The 16,711-nt window shown below is 50.8% G+C and overlaps 1 protein-coding gene across 6 annotated transcripts in view; it reads left to right on the top strand.

The window, feature by feature from the left end:
• Vps8 (VPS8 subunit of CORVET complex) overlaps positions 1 to 15,901 on the top strand; it is a 212,800-nt gene extending 196,899 nt beyond the window's left edge. For all 6 annotated transcript variants that reach the window (XM_087902093.1, XM_087902102.1, XM_087902095.1 and 3 more), the window contains 2 exons: positions 12,904 to 12,984; positions 15,333 to 15,901. In XM_087902093.1, coding sequence (XP_087758219.1) covers positions 12,904 to 12,984; positions 15,333 to 15,482 — 231 coding nt within the window. In that variant the 3' untranslated portion in view covers positions 15,483 to 15,901. The remainder of the gene's footprint in view (positions 1 to 12,903; positions 12,985 to 15,332) is intronic.
• The last annotated feature ends 810 nt before the right edge of the window (positions 15,902 to 16,711 follow it).

Genomic DNA, 16,711 nt, shown 5'->3' with positions numbered 1-16,711 from the left:
AAGCAGTGATGGGAAGGTCATAATATACCTTGTGGTAAAACTTCTAGTCTGCTTAGGAGCATGCACTGGGGGCCCCAACCTCAGCAGGAGTTCTTTGTTACAGTGAATCCAGTCCAGCCCTCTGGGTGATGGTGACTGAGTACTGCCTGCATTGCAGTGAGGTGATTGCCCCACCTAGGAGGCGGTTGTGATCAGCCCTCCCTGATGTCAGGATGGCAGACAGGCTTTGATGAATTTGGCCAAAACACTACATTACATGTCTAAACCTTCCAAGTACATTCTGAAGTTGTCAAACAGCTCTCAAAATCCACTCTGGTGTGACAGGATCATCAGTGTCTGTTCCCCAGGTGTTGTCTCTCACAGCAGGCTAGGCAGGGGGCAGCCAAGCGTGTGCATGGGTAGCATATGGCTTTCAGAAACATCCCACTAATTCGGGGACATTCTGTGTGTGAAAGAGAGAGCACAGAATGGATAGATCAAACAAAGCACACAAAAACCACTCAGTTTGAGAAGCAGGGCAGGTCTGTGGGCCCAGGTCTGGGGAGGCAGAGGCAGCTGGATCCCCGAAGCTGGCTGTTTAGCGAGTTGATGAGCTCCATACCCAAGGGGGAAGAAGAAAGAGAGACAAGAGACTGACAGACGACCCCACATGGTCACCAGGCCGCCACACACCGTTTCACACAGAACACTTGTGCTTCTCTGGGTAATGAAACAGCATTTAGTGATACTTGCCTCTTGGGTGACCTGGAAGTCACTTGGCAGGTGCAGACTCAGCACTCTAGCAAATTAAGCAGCTGAATCTGCCTGTGGGACACCCATAATGCCTTGTAACTTCTTGTCACCTTCTGTCTGCCACAGATGTGGTTTAATGGCTCACCTTGTCATGTCCAAACAGTACGTAAGCGTGTCAGAACCTCAGTGTCCTGCGGGATACAGACAGTAACTCCGTCCTCCTTGGGTTGCTGCTGTGTACTTCAACACAGGCATCCGACAGGAGACCAAGAGCCCTCCAGGCAGCAGGAGGCCTGCGTCTCCTGCTTGCCCTCCTCCTCCTGCTTCACAGATGAGGCAATGACTATCAAGGGCAGAAGCACAACTGATTCGTGTTGCTAATGTGCAGCCTCAGAGTCAGGCTCGGAGTCCACACCGGGGCTGCAGAAGGCATGGTTAGCACCAGGATGGCACAGCTGGTTTACGTGAGGCTTGAGGCTCCTCCCTGCAGCAGGCTTGGTTCTTCACATGGCCTGCTTACCTCCCAGCTAGCTTTCCCTCTCATCGTCTTGTGAAGGCCTGATGGAATGAACTTTGTCATTGCAGAGCAGGATCACGGAGACTCCCTAGAAGGCCAGAGGTCACCTGTGTGACCAAGCAGGCCCGTTTCCGTTCTTTGTGTTCCTTGTAAGTGACTGTTTTTGTCAGGCGTCTTTCAGACTGATATTGAGACCATGACAGATAAAGAAGTCCCTGGAACTGGATTGCCTCCATTCAGATCTGTGCTTCTCCGTGGGTGTGACCTTTGGCACATCACTAAAGAGACAGCAACAGAAGTCCCTTGTAGGGTGCAGTGGGGCCTGAAGAGACAGTGCATAGAATGCTGCAGAGATGCCCGGCGCCCGGCAGCGACGCTGGGCTGCGGCAGTCCTGCTGGCTGCTCTTTGCCCGTCACAGAAGTTTCAGCCAGCACTGCCAGCATTGGCGTGTCCATCACCCTAGAGCCCTGACTGCCTCTTCAACCTGTCCCGCCCGGTTTGTCACTTTCTCGGGCTGCTTAATAGCCCGAGTGTTATCTCATTATCTAACTCATTATTAGCTGTGACCTGTGGAGTGTTGAGTCACTGGGACATAGGAGGGCCTGAAGGGTCGGGTACTCAGTGTGAGAGCATTCCGTGTTGGACCTTCAGGAAGGGCGCTTTCTATTTGCAGAGCAGGAGCTGTGGTTTGTTCTTACCTTTGAGACCGGGGTTTCATTTTTAAAAAAGAGCTTTAAATGGTTAGGGCTCTAGGTTGGAACAGCTCAGACGGTAGCAAAAGTCTGGCTGACAGCTGCAGCCAATTACGATGATAACAGGTTTCAAAGTGAAGTTGAGGACAGGCAGGAGAACAGCAGAAATGCAGTTTTTGTTGCACTCGTACCCCAACAGATTATGGTTCTGCCCATGGAAGACACAGACTGTGTTGGTTCAGTACACCAAGTGCCCAAGGCTCTCAGAAGCATGTTAGGTGGGAAGACGATTAGGAGGTGATAACTTCGCATATGGATTATGAGCAAGAAATGAACAAGCAGAGTGCAGCTTTCTGTGCCTGTCCGTGCTCTTGTGTGTGCTTGGAAGGCTCACGTGCAGGCTCCCTAGCCTCACATCCCTCCTGGGAGCAGAGCCTTCAGGGTGGAGGTGGCTCAGGTGCTTCTGCAGTGAAGCTGGTTCTGTGGCTGGGAGGACCATGGGTCCGGAATGCCCTGGTTGGTTTTCTCTGGCGGATGTAATTACAGCTCGCTCACAGCTCCTCTCTGAGTCGCCCGGCTTTGCAGCCCGCCCGTCGGCATCTGTGCTCACCTCACTTGCCTCTCCCCAGGGCTCCTGCAGATCACCAAGACCTCATTTTCGAGCGGATTTGCTTTAATGCTGAGCATTGCAGGTCATTTCCAGAGCGGCACTGTTTCTTCCCCTAAAATGTTCGGCTCCAATTTAACTTCCAGCCCTTAGCAGTGGAAAGAAACTTGATGCGGTTAGCACCAGTCGCTTCTCCTCTCGTGACTGGGGGAATCAGTGCTCCCTAGTTCTGTGCTGGGATGGTTTGGGACATGGGGTAGGGCTCTGTGCTGTGGCTTGCCACACTGCTCAGGGTTTTAGTTTTAGTTTTTTCTCTCCCATTTTTTCTAATCTAAATTGTAATTTTTTTAAGAATTTTGTTTACAAATATGTGACTATTTCCATCTCCTCCACCATTCCTGCTCTCCTCCCTAACTCCTCCTGTGCCCCTAATCCCTCTCAAATTCATGACCTTCTTTAATTATTATTGTTACATATGCACCTACATGCATACATACACACACATGCCTGCATGCATACATGCATACAACTTATTGAATCCATTTAATGTCATGTGTATACATATGTGTTTAGGGTTGATTGCTAGGATTAGAAAGCCTATCGAGGGACTTGTCCCTGGAGAAAGCTGATTCTTCTTCTTCAGCAGCCATTGATTGCCTGTAGCTCTTCATCTTGGGGTGGAGCCTTTTAGAACTGTCCCCATCCACGTTGTCACGTCAACTGTTGTCATTATGTCCCCATCCATGTTGTCACGTCAACTGTTGTTGTCATTATGTCCCCATCCACGTTGTCACGTCAACTGTTGTTGTCATTATGTCCCCATCCACGTTGTCACGTCAACTGTTGTTGCCATTATGCAGGTCTTGTTTAGGTGACAACACTGTAGTGATTTCATGGGGGCAGCATCCCTGAAATGTCTAGAAGGTACTATCTTGATATGTCTACAAGACACTATCATGATTCTTCGACTCTTACAGTCTCTCTGCCCCTTCTCTGTAATTTTCCCAAAAGCCTTAGTTGTTTATGTAACATTGTAGATGTCCAACTGGGTGCTGCTGCAGAAAAATACAGTTAGAAGTTATACTGATTTAGGGAAATGGCAATAGGAGGCCCAGAGCCTCTCCAGCTGTTGTAGCTGGCTAGGCTTATGGTACCAGGTGTGAACTCCCTCTTTAAGTAGGCCTTAAGTTCAGTTGGACAGTTGTTGATAACACAGTCAGAATGGTTAGTCAGTCAGTAAACAACAGACAACAAATGTTGGTGAGAATGTAGGGGAAAGACAGCCTTTCTTCAGTACTGATGCTGTTACAAACTGCTGTAGCCACTAAGGGAGTCAGTGCGGTGAACGCTTTAAAATAAATAAATAAAAAGCTAAAGGTAGGTTTGGCCCAGCATGCAAAGGACTCAGCATCCCGCTCCACAGCTGCTTGCTCAGCCGTGTTCATCTCAACTCTGTTCACAAGAGCTAGGAGATGGTCCCTTCAACTGAGAGGATGGAAATGTGAGACACACACACATGCACACACACATGCACACACACACTATGGAATACTATTCGGCTATCAAGAAAAATGAAATTTTGCAGGTAAATCTATAGAACTGGAAAATATTGTGGATACGAATGCCATATAGTCTGTCTCATACATGGATCCTAGCTCTGAATCTTTAGAATTGAGTATATGTCATAAAGTAACCACAAAAGCCAGCAGAGTAAAAGGAATCGTGCAGATGGAGCTCTGGGGAGGGGTAAGGGGTACACTGACTCTAATTTGCATTTGCTTGATTGCTAAGGATGTTAAGCATTTTGGTGGGGTGGGAACAGTGTCTACAGGGGCTCACTATGTAGCCCTAACTGCTCTAACTCACAGACATCCACCTGCCTCTGCCTTCTGAGATTAAAGGCATATGCCACCATGCCTTGAGCTGAACACTTTTGAGGGTATTTCTTAACCAGTTTTATTTCATCTTTTGAGACCTCTTTGTTTGGATCTATAGCCTGGTTTGTTTGTTTGTTTTGTTTGAGTCATTTTGCTTGTTTGTTTTACTGTTTTTTGAGTTCTTTGTAGTCTAGACATGAATCCTCCATCTCAGCGTAGATGACAAAGGTTCCCTCCGACTCTGCGGGCGTCCTCGTCACGTGGTTGTTTCCCTTCGCTGTGCAGAGCATTTTAGTTTTATGGAGTCTCATTTGTCAGCTGTTGGCCTCAGTTCCTCAGCCAATGGAGTCCCGTTTAGAAAGACTTTCCCCACACCTTTGTGTTGTACAGAGTTTTGTTTTATTTTTTTTTCTGTAGGGATTTTAGTTGGGGCTGCCTTGACTTGGGTAGGATGATCATTCTTACAGTTCTAATGTTGCTGATCCACGAGCACGGGAGGGCTCTCTATCCTCTAGTGTTCTCAGTTGTCAAGGTTTTTTACCTACTTGGTTTGCTCATTCCTAGATATTTTAATTTTTGAGGCTATTGTGAATGGAAACGCGTCCGTGATCTGTTCCTTAGATTGCTTGTTATTGGCATGTAGGAAGGCTGTCGTTTACCTTGGCTTTGTATCCTGCCTCTGCTGAAAGTGTTGCTCATTTCTAGAAGTTTTGGGTGGAATGCTTGTTGCTCCCACTTTCCCCTGTGCACGACACGGACTTGGCAGACCAGTTTCCTGCACAGCATCTTCTCACTGACTCTCATCTCCCTTCAGGGCTGTGTTGTGGCAGTGCCTCTAGTTGGCTGCCCTAGTTTTCTTTTGATTCGCACTATAAGCCATGATTGACTTCGGTAAATAGCACTGTATGCCTTGAAGCTCCCTGCCCTAAATCTACATCCCCTGGATGGTAGACTTTGGCACATAGTAGCAATACTCTGAATTACACTGAGCGTGGGCCCAGAGGTGCTCACGGGAAACTGGTGAGCAGGTGAGAGCTCAGGTGTCTATAAGTCTCGTGATAGCTTTGCAAAGCAGAGCTTCGTAGACAGCAAACCAGACCGAGAGACACTAAATATCTCCAGAGCCACTCAGCTGGAACCCAGGAGGAGGCTGTTCTGCTGTTGAGTAAGGAAGAAGTGAGAATGCTGTCTCTGGTCATCTGATGGGCAGATCTTCATCCCAGAGCTGCTTCAGCCTAAGCTTGGTACTAGCGATCAGGCTGCCGTGCACGGTCCTGCCCTCGGATAGCTTCTGTTTCCAGGATGCCATTCTCTCTTGCCCCATACTCTCTCATGCAGCACACCCTTGCTTGTCCCCCGGCCCCATCACTGTGGACTCTGCACTGAGCTTCAGTGCTCCGTTTCTGGGTCTCTGGTCTCATTAGGATGATGTCCCATGCAGGCACATGATAGAGACTGGCCGTGTATGCAGGGCCTGCAGGTTATTGTGTCTTCTGAGTGCCACCCCTGAGAGAGCTCCTGGAGTCCTGGGCATGGCTTTCCCTCCAGCTGCTTAGTCATTTCATATTGGAAGCTCTGATCAGTTTCCCTGGGTTACCAAAAGTCAACAACAGTGCCCTGCTCAGAGAGAGCAGGGGCCTCACCTAAGATTGTGCGGTAAGGATTGTTGAAGGGAGCATCAGCTCCGGTACAAGGGCACAGCACAGACCTCCAGCCCCAGCATCTGCAGTGGCACAGGCCTTGTTTGTTCATTTTCTCCTGACATTTAAAAATACCTTTCCCAAACTGGATTAAATAAGATGAAATTAATGGTTTGGCTGACATGTAGGACAAACATACCTGAGATCACAGGAACCTTTACAGAATCCAGCTGTAGAACTGATGGCTCGGAATGAGGCATGATGTGTGTTTTAGCAAATGTTTACTGAGCAGGTTTGGGGTACAGAGTGCTGAGGATAGAACAAATAAGATCTAGTGCTGGCCCTACCAGGCCCTCCCTCTCACTGCTGAGCTGTGTGTTACTGATAGTTCAGGGGAGAGAAAATCACTGCCTTCAGGCATGGACCCATCAATGACCCATCCAGGCTCCACCTCTAACCCAGTGGGTACACAGATGGCCCTGGATAAACCCAACCAAACCAAAAGTCATCAGAGAACTGCTAAAGATGGGAAGAGTGTGGTAGGGATGGGAGGGAGACAAGAAGGAGTGTCGGGAAGAGAATGATCTGAATTGTTTAAGAATGAAAACTCGTGCCCAGGGAGCTGTTGACAGATGTCTTAGTTACTGTTCTGTTGCTGTGAAGATATCCCATGACCAAGACAACTTGCAGAAGAAGGCATCATCGTTCATCCTTGTACCCAGGGACTGACTCTAGCAACACTAGAAATCCCAGTTCATGAACCTGGAGGGAGTGGGCAGGAGCCAGTCAGCACCTCAGAAGATTCATGGCCACAGCCAAATGCCCAGCCTTCTGGGTACATCTGTTTGCAGGAGTTCTGTCCACCCCCGCTGTCCTCCCATTAGAGGCATAGGGTTCGGGTCGTCACCTCAACTGTTGTATGCACTATCTGTTGCTGCCGCCTAAAACTCCTGGCTCTCAGCTCAGGAAGGGCTCCATGGCAGCAAGCACCTACGAGGTCCTAAGCGCTTCAACAGACAGCTGTCTCATTGCCTCTTGAGTCACTTGTCTGCAGACGCTTACTGTGTGCGGCTCTGGCCGCTCATGGGTTAGCACAGCCGTGCTCTACTTCTTGGATGGTCTCAGAACTCCCATAACTCCTAGAAGGCAATTTCTTGGTGCTTAGGGTGACAGGCTCATGTCATAAGAAAGAACCTGTTACTTTCAGTGATATGTTCTTCACTGTTCTAGCATGTTATCTTCGTCACCCTTTGAATGCTGTGAGAAGATACCATGATCAAGGCAACTTATAGATAAAGCGCTTAGTTGGGAGGTTGCTTGTAGTTGCAGAGGGTTGGTCCATGGCAGACGCATGGTGGTAGCAGGTATGCATGGTGCTCGAGCATAGCGGAGAGCTCACATCTGATCCGAAAGATGCAGACAGAGGGAGGGGGATGGACTTGGTATGGGCTTCTGAAACCTTAAAGCCCACCCCTAGTGGCACACCTTCTCCAACAAGGCCACACCTCCTAATCCTTCCCAAGCAGTTCCACTAACTGGGGTCCAAGCATTCAGATACATGAGCCATTGGAGGCCATTCTCAGTCAGACCACCACAGATACATTATTAAAACCCCCTTCACCTGGCAGCTTCAAGAAATTTAAAGGCCTAATAGGAGAAATGGCACCTTGGCAAGGCCAGAGCTCACCCTGGTATGCTATATAATTTGAAAAATATCTCCCATGGGCATGTATATTCTACATGTTTTATTGGGCAAACCTCCCAACTATCTTCAGTTTGTATACCCCTGTGTACATGGTAAAAATGTTAAGTGTTCAATCCAATAAGATTTGAACAAACTGTTTAGCAAGGACACTATGGTCTAATTAAATAGTCTTAGCAAGGATTTCCAGGGTGCATGTAAATCTAACAAATGTTGAAAGCAATATACCTAATTGAGTCATCTTGTGGGGGTGGGGGAAGGGCGCTAATTAATTGGCTGGATACAGTTGAACCAGGAGCTAAAACATATAACCTAAACGTGGCCTGTCACCATCAGGACACTGTAAGGAACAGTGCAGATACCATCTGCGTGAGGTGCCTATCTTCAACCCCCACTCCATACCTGCTAGCCCAAATCTTTTATTACAAAAACATTGAAGAGAGTCTCACCATATACCCCAGGCTGGTTTAGAACAAACTCTCCTCCTGCCTCAGCCTCCCACTTTGTGGGGTCTCCACTGGACACTGCCGTCCAGAGGCGGCATTTAACAGCATGCTGAGCACTTCTCCTCCACACTGAAATCCGAGACACACTGGGTCAGAAACTGCGGAGTGAACCTTACCTGAGCTCCTGCACTTCCCACTCAACCAGCAAACTCCCAGGGTGGGCACAGTGTATCCCATGCCCAGAGCAGACCCACAGCTATCCAGTATTTCCCAGGGGCTTGTTGTCATGACTCTGTTTTTAGCGTCACACTCTGCTACCCTGTGACATGACCTTCACTGTCTTAAGAAGATCGTAATTGTGTCCAAAATATAACTGCTGGAATAGAGTAAGTGAGAACGGTCTAGATGTTGTAGAACTGCATGTCTGTGAGAGATAATATAAAGCCAGCGTTTCTCTCAGCCCCCAGAAATAGTTACGACTAAGCTCCTGTCAGTCACTGTTTCTCTGGCAGCAGACCATTTGATCTAAACAAGGTGGCATGTACTGGGCCCAGCCGTCAGGAGGCAGAGAGAGGCCTAATGTGTGTTTGAGGCACAGGGAGACCTGGTTGAAGTTAGGGAGGGAGGGAGGGAGGGAGGGAGGGAAGAAGGAAGGAAGGAAGGAAGGAAGGAAGGAAGGAAGGAAGGAAGGAAGGAAGGAAGGAAGGAAGGAAGGAAACACAATTAGTAACAAAAAGCTTAAGAGATCACAGTGTCCAACACAGGTTTTCTTTTTACAGGGTCTGAGGGAACTTTCCGTAGCTCTTCAGAAGTGACAGGACCTCTGCATTTTCCATCATGATATGATTCTACATGACATGTAGTTTAATGACATTTGGTACATGATCCAGTATTTCTTCAGGCCAAAGACAGTTTACACAAGTATCTCCGTAAGGCGGCAGCTTTCCTTGCTGTCGCCGCTCAGCCGTGTGGTCACTTGGCTTTTGCAGCGTCTTTTTCAAATGGCCTGCCTTCCCTAGTGTTTTCCTGTTGTTGGTTGTCTTTGCTCTTTGGCCCTTTTGGGGGCCCGCCACCCAGTTCCCAAATAAATCACACACAGAGGCTTATTATTACTTATAAATGCCTGGCTTTAGGTGGCTTTTTTCTAACCAAAGTTCCTTAAATTATCCCATCTACCTTTTGCCTCTGGGCTTTTTCCTTTTCTTCTGTATGTCTTTCTTTCACTTTTACTCTGTGACTGGCTGTGTGGCTGGGTGGCCGGCCCCTAGTATCCTCCCCTTCTTGTTCTCTTGCTCCTTGATCTCTCTTGCTTCTTTTTTTGTCTATTTATTCTCTCTGCCTGCCAGCCCAGCCTGTCCTTTCTCCTGGCTTGCTATTAGCCATTCAGCTCTTTATTAGACCAATCAGGTGTCTTAGACAGGCAGAGTAACACAGCTTCACAGAGTTAAACAAACACGACACAAAAGAGTACAACACATCTTTGCATCATTAAATAAATGTTCCATAGCATAAACAAATGTCACACATCTTAAGCTAATATTCCACAAGTCCCTGCTCTGTTTGCTTCTTGCTGGACCCTTCTTATTAAGCCCTCCTGTGCCAGTTAGTTTCATCTTTCAGCCTGACACCACCTCGAGTCTAAATGAAGAATTAATCTCAGTCCAGGTTAGCCTGTGGGGTGTCTGTGGGAGTTACTTGATTGTTGATTGTTACTTGATGGAGAAGGGCCCAGCCCACTGTGGACCTCATCACTCCCACACCCACCTGTGGGGCTCCCTTTTTTCTAGCAGTTCATTGGCCACCAGTCCACGAGGACAAGGGGGCAGAAGCGGCAACAGAGAACTTTGCACCCAGCCCGTGGACAGGGCGGAGCTAGCCCTCTGGGATACGACTTAAGTGAGACAGTTCAGCTTTGTTCCAGAGTACAGGGAACATATGATTGGAGTGGTAGCTGAGACAAACCCTAGTTTGCTTTAGGTGGTCTGCTCCTGTCATAAGCTGGGCTAATGGCAACATGGCCCCAGGAAAATAGCTAGAACATGCTACTTAATTACCATGTGGGCAGCAGGGGAAGAACATTTTCAGGGAACTGTGTCAAGGGTCACAGATAAGTCAGACATCCAGGCCTAGAGACATCCTCCAGATAAGGTTAGGAAGAGAGCAGGAAGCCCCTCTAGGACAGGAGAAGGAGTCCTCCATATTGTGCCGACCCCTGGGAGGGCTGCTCAATTATGGTAGACTGCAGCATCTGACCAGCGGGGCCTCCCAGCGCACCTCTACCACTCCCATCCCTCACTCATACCCTCCCCAGCCATATCCCCTTCTACCACCCCTACCCAGCCACCCACTCTCAAAGGGGCTCCTGAGCAATGCAGAGAGGAGGGAGCTTCTAGGAGGCAAGGCCGATGCTTGTGTTGTCTGCCCCGACTGTGGGCAAGGCTTTAGTTTCCTGCCTTGACGTCATGAAATAATGAGCCGAAACCTGGACTGTAAACCTAATAACGCCTTCCCTAAGCTGCTCCTTGTCGGGGTGTTTGCCACAATAAAGAAAGGAAGCTAGAGCACCAGGCCGCACGATAGCCAGGGAGGGCCCCTTATATAGGACGAGGCAGTGGTGTAGAGCGGCCAGTACAGGACACATGCTCTGCCCCAGCCTGGGCACCGCTGCTAAGGGGTCTGAAAGAGGTGCTGGGCCGTGCTCGCCAGTGGTTGTGCCTTAGCGGTGGTGGCATTCCCTGCTGGGCTTCGGTTTGAGCCATGTGTATTTATCTGACCTGCAGGTATTAGGACCTCCTTGGACATCTTATAAATCTGTCGATTGTGTGATACGTACTCTCTCCAATATCATTTTTCCTGCCGAATAGTGCTGAAGCCAAGTGGCTCTTAACAAGTGTCAAGGCAGCTCCAGCGCTCTCAGCTTGTCGGGACTCCTTCGTCTGTCCGCATGATCCACTGGAATGAGTGTAGCCGAATGAGAGCAAACCCCAAAAGCTCCCCCTCTTACCCTCCTCATCTGCTCTGTACCTCCTCAGCCGGCCATAGTATCACACGTATCAAGAAGGAGGCAGTCACACGCTAGAGCAGCTGTGACATTATGTTTGGGTAGATGTGAGCGCTCTTCGCTTCAGCTGCTGCTTTCTGGGGCTTCAGACTTCCTTTCCTCCTGCGGGAAGACAGCTGTGGTACCTGCAGGCCGCGGGAAGTGCAGCGCTGTTTCCATTCCCAGCCCTAGGCAGCTGTCTCCAGGGGTAGGGGGGGAGGGGTGTGCAAATGTTAAGGGAACAAAGTTTCTAGATCTCATACTATCTTAAGTTCATATCTGGCTCAGTGAGACACCTCAGTGTAAAGGCTGCTGCCACTAAACCTGACAAATCTGGGTTCCATCCCTAGGACTCACATAGTAGCAGGACAAGGCTGACTTCTGTAGGTTGTTCTGTGGCCTCCCCTCAGGAACCATGGCATGCACACATGCCCCAGATTACTTACTTATTTAATTAATTAAAGTGAATACCCTCCTGGCTGGGAAAACGAATCTGCCAGGACCTTTCTAAGAGCGCTTTTGAGACCCTGGTGGGATGGCCCCTGGTGGCACGCAGCAGCCAGGGCTCCACATGCGCTCAGCGATGTTCCTCATGGCTGTGTCTGCACCAGGCCTCAGTGCTTATTGCCCTCTAGCTAAAGTCAACCCCACACACTTCAGCTCTGAAGCCCCACCCGTGTGTGTGTGTGGGGGGGGGTGTTTGAGAAACCTTTTTCTTTCTGCCTGAGAGGTTCATAGTGTAAGGGAACAACAGACGGTTTTCACTAGCCTAATGCACAGATACAAAACACTTCAGAGACAAACCTCTAACCAAGGGTGCCTCTCAGGTACAGTTATAACAGCTAGCATGACTGAGCCCTTGCCTGGTGGGAAGCAGGCTGTCATCTAGCTTAACTGTTAGTGACCTCCCAAGGGTCACCTCCAGGGTCAGAGGATTGAAATGACTTCCCGAGGTCACGTGGGATGAACACTAGTGTTCAGATACGCTGCTGACCTCCTGGCTCCTTCCCGGGAATCCCTCTCCCCTCCCCAAGTGTGAGTCAGACAAAGTCTGCTGCAGCACTGGCAGGCTCCTGGGGGCAGGGGACAACAGACAGACAGATGACAGAGGTGCTCCAGCGTCCCTTCTGCAAGCAGTAGTAGACTGGTCTTGAAGCTGAAGTTATAATGAACAAGGAAATAGCAAAAAGAAAAAAAGACTGTCTGGGGGAGCCACATTAGGTAATGGCTGTGGGTGCCCAGGAGTGGATGGGTCAAAGGCACTCTGCTCAGAAGCCCTCAGGGAGGCCACAAGTGGGGCAAGTTCAGAGGTCATGGTGGGGAAAGGGTTCACAGATAGAGGATGCGGCTGGGAGGAGCATCAGAGCGTCCTTCAGGAGGATGCTAGGTCCACAGATAGAGGATGCGGCTGGGAGGAGCATCAGAGCATCCTTCAGGAGGATGCTAGGTTCACGGATAGAGGATGCGGCTGGGAGGAGCATCAGAGCCGCCATCAGAAGGATACTCAAACAAATCTCCCAGCTGCCAGGACTAATTTTCTTCAGCCACATGAGGGAACTAATGTGTCTTGCTTCATCCATGTAAGGAAGGCCAGAGGCTACCCAGGGATAGACATGTCACGACTGATCTGACCGTTTTTTATTCCCTAGGCAAACTCAGAGCCTGCTCTGGATCCACAGCAAATCCAAGCCTTCGAGCAGCTGTGCCGGCTCTACCGAGGAAGTTCTCGGGTAATGGTTATGGTTGATATTTCTGTTTCTGATTTGTAACTTATTATTTGGAGTCCTGCTTCCAGCTCTGGCTTGGAAGGTGCCCCGTTATACCTGTTCTGACCACATGGCCCACCAGTCCTGGCCCCCCAGGGCACTCAGAATTTGCCGCAAAGACAAAGGCAATAGATAGGTATCTGTTACTTACTTCTCAGGGGGCAGGGGCCGTGAGGACACAGGTGGGCTGTGCATGGCCTGTCTCCATAGAGAGCAAGCTAGAAGCCTACGTCCTCCTTCAGGAAGACTATGCTCGCATCCGAGACTGCCAAACCTGCCCTACAGCCATGCCCTCCCCAACATCTGCTTTAGTTGTATCTGGGCCACGAAAGACCAATACTAAGCAACAGTGGCTTGAACTAGGTGGAAGAGCAAATGCGGAAAGCCAGGACACCCTCCCTGAACCTCCAGGTCTCCCCCAGCTTGAGGCTTCTGCTCACTTAGTTCAGCATGGTCGGTCCAGCTCTGCCCACTGCTTCTGCGTGCCAGCTAGCAAGCAGAGTAAAAGGAAGATGAGGCTAGCCCTCTCTTCAGGAACAGTAGCTAGCAAGCAGAGTAAAAGGAAGATGAGGCTAGCCCTCTCTTCAGGAACAGTAGCTAGAAGTTGTACATCCTACTTCCCTTGTCTACAAGGTAGGTTTGTGACCACCTAGCTAGCTGCGGTGAAGACTGGGGAACTGGACATGACTGAACTCTTGGTCTCTTACAACTGTGGGAGGAGAGCAGTCAGTCCTGCACAGGCATCCATGGCAGACGGAAGCGTGTCTCTGGGCTCTTCGCCTGCCTTCCTTCAGGATGGTCCATGTCCCATCCAGGCATCGAGAGCACAGGTCTGGCAGCACCCTGGGCTCAGCCTTCCCCTGTGGAAACCTGGAAACATCTTTTCTGCACTCTTAGACATTTTCCTTCAGACTGCCTGTGCTCTGGGTAAGGCTCCATGTTAGCACGGGGGCCATGCAAGTCTGACTGGCGAGACTTGTCCCTTCCCTTCTGCACAGCCCAGGCCAGCTCCCAGCCCCTGGAAGGAGGGAAGAACAGGTCAACTCTTCCACTCCAGGTCAGGGCAGGCAAGCAGGGCACACGTGATGGGAATGTAACCTCCAGAAGGCAAGACCACAGGCAACTTGGCTGAGCAGAAATGGCCACATGCATCTGAGTTTGAATCCTACCCTGTCACAGCTTGGTGGTCTGGAGTGAGTCTGTCCTCGGGGTTCTGTGGAGGACTAGAAATGCCACCCATGAAAAGCACCCAGCCTGTCTGGCCCTGTAAAGGCAGTTGCCTCTGCCTTGCAGAGATGCCAGAGGACTGATGCCAGGAGACAGATGCACAGAGTTGCATTGGGGCATTTGAAGGCTCACTTGCTACTTGCCTCCCCTGGGGGCGGTCCCTACAGAAAGGCATTCATCGCCCTCCCATGAGGCCTCAGCAGAGCTCCTGAGAGCAGCCTTGGGGCACTATGCTCCATCTCCAGGCCCCAGCCACAGTTCTGGGCTTAAGCCCTGACCTTGAGTGAGTCTTCAGGTTAGCACTGCGGGAGAGCCAGGTGCTGTTGCTCAGCAGGCAGGAGTCCCAGCTCCTGGTTACCGACTCATTTCCTTTGACCGGCAAGGGCATCTGAGCACCAGGCTGCCAGATTCTAACCTGCAGAAAGCCAGCTGGGCGAGAGGAGGCAGCCAGGTGTACAGCATGGCCTTTCAGGGGGCTGGCAGGAAGGGTTCCTCCTGGTAGGTGTTCCAGGACTAAACCACTTGCAGACGAGGGGCAGTGCCAAGGCCATTGGTGACTACAAACAGATCGGAGTAGGGAGGGTGTGTTGGAGGAGGGGTGGGATCCACGACTGTCACTTGGTGGCCAAACCAAATTGGTGGCCAGATATCCAGGGTACCATAGAGAGAGGTGAAAGGCAGTGATGATAATTCTGGACCACGGGAAGGTACCACAGGAAGCCTATGGGAAAGGTGTGGAGGAGAGAGTCTAAGGGAGGAAGGCTGTGCACAGGCAGCCTATGGGAAAGGTGTGGAGGAGAGAGTCTAAGGGAGGAAGGCTGTGCACAGGCAGCCTATGGGAAAGGTGTGGAGGAGAGAGTCCAAGGGAGGCTGTGCACAGGAAGGCAACTGGGTCTGGAGCGCTCCCACCTGAGCAGCATCTTCTTGTGCCCATGGGGGAGGGGGGCATCCCTTGCAGGAGATACCACCTTGTGATCCAAACTGAGTGTTTTCCACTCCTTGTAGGCAGAGAGCAGGACCCTCTCTCCCTCTGCCCCCCACAGGCTGTGCCCTCCCACACCTCACATGTGCCCTCTTCCTCGCAGCTGGCTCTCCTTACGGAACTCTCGCAGAACCGCAGCGGTGACAGCTGTAGGCCATTTGCGGGCTCCCAGAGTGGCCCTGCTTTCAACAGCGTCTTCCAGAATGAGAACTTCCAGCTGCAGCTCGCACCTCCTCCTGTGGCTGAAGACTGAGGCCTCCCTGGAAGACCCCAGCACTGCAGGAGGCAAGAGGGGCCTCCTGGACCAGCTCAGCCTCTGCCTCCCAAACTCCTGCACAGAGGCCCCGAGGAGGCCCTTGTGCCCGCCCTGCCACCCTCCCATCTCAATGCAGTCTCCCTGTTGTAGGTAGCATCAGTCCTGCAGACAGGCCGGTTCCATTTTGCTCACAGTGCTGCCCAGCCCTTTGGACTCTAACATTTACCCAGTGGCATTCCGTATAAATAATGTGGGAGATGGGGAACGGCGCATCACTGTGGAAAGCAAAGCTCGGCCAAGAAAGAGTAGCAGTCTGGAGCCAGCCGTGCCTGTTGGTGTTTGTCTGAAAACCCCTGTGAGCACGAGACCTGTGCTTCAACACAATAAATGTCTCAGTGTTTGAGTCCTGTCCTGCATGCCTGCCGGTCCCCGGATGTCAGTCTGTCAAGTCAGGGACCCTAACACTGTTCAGATAAGCAGCTCTATCACAGGCTGCACGTGGGTCTCAACACCCAGGTGCCCCTGTGGTCAGATCAGTGTGGTCAGGAAAGAGAAGAGCCCAGATATGAGCTCTGACCAGAGAGCTCTCAGGTTGCACCTGTCTCTGCCCCTCTCTGGTGGGGTTCCAGGCACATGCAGCCCTGCCTAGCTTTTATGTAGGTTCTGGGGATTGACTAGCAAGTGGTCTTACCACAGAGCCCCTCCCTTCCCACCTCCCAACCGCACATCATGACCCATTGCTGTCCTTTAGCCATGAGACCCTTAAGCTAACGCTTCAGGCGGGCAGGCCCTGGTCTGTACTTCAGCCACACTGGTACCTGGGGTGGCAAGGGCATGAAGCACCAGTGTTGGTCACGGCTTTTGTTGGGTCAGGTGAGGCCCCTCTACAGAATTTTCTGACAACTGTGAGGCTCCAGCCTTGAGGGCAGAGAACCAGAGATGTGCTGCTGCAAATGTCCCCATTCGGGACAGCGCCGGGCTGCCTGCCAGGGGCTGGGCTCCAGGCTCTGCCCATGCTGCCCCCCTGAAGACACCCAGAGCTAAGGAAGGCAGTTGGCGCCTCTGGAAAACTCCAGCCATAGAAAGCTCTTGGGAATGTATGAGAAAATGTTTTATAAAGGCGTGACCCAATATGGCTGCCAGGCGGGGAGGGAGCTGCAGGAGGAGACCAGCTCATCCATGATGAATACTTTAGCAGATAAATAATTCAGAGCGTTGGGGATCCT

Source organism: Myodes glareolus, chromosome 2, assembly GCF_982192425.1.
Source record: "Myodes glareolus chromosome 2, mMyoGla1.1, whole genome shotgun sequence".
NCBI classification, from domain to species: Eukaryota; Metazoa; Chordata; class Mammalia; order Rodentia; family Cricetidae; genus Myodes; species Myodes glareolus.
Note: the sequence above shows the minus strand (reverse complement) of the source record. Positions and strands in the feature narration are given on the sequence as shown.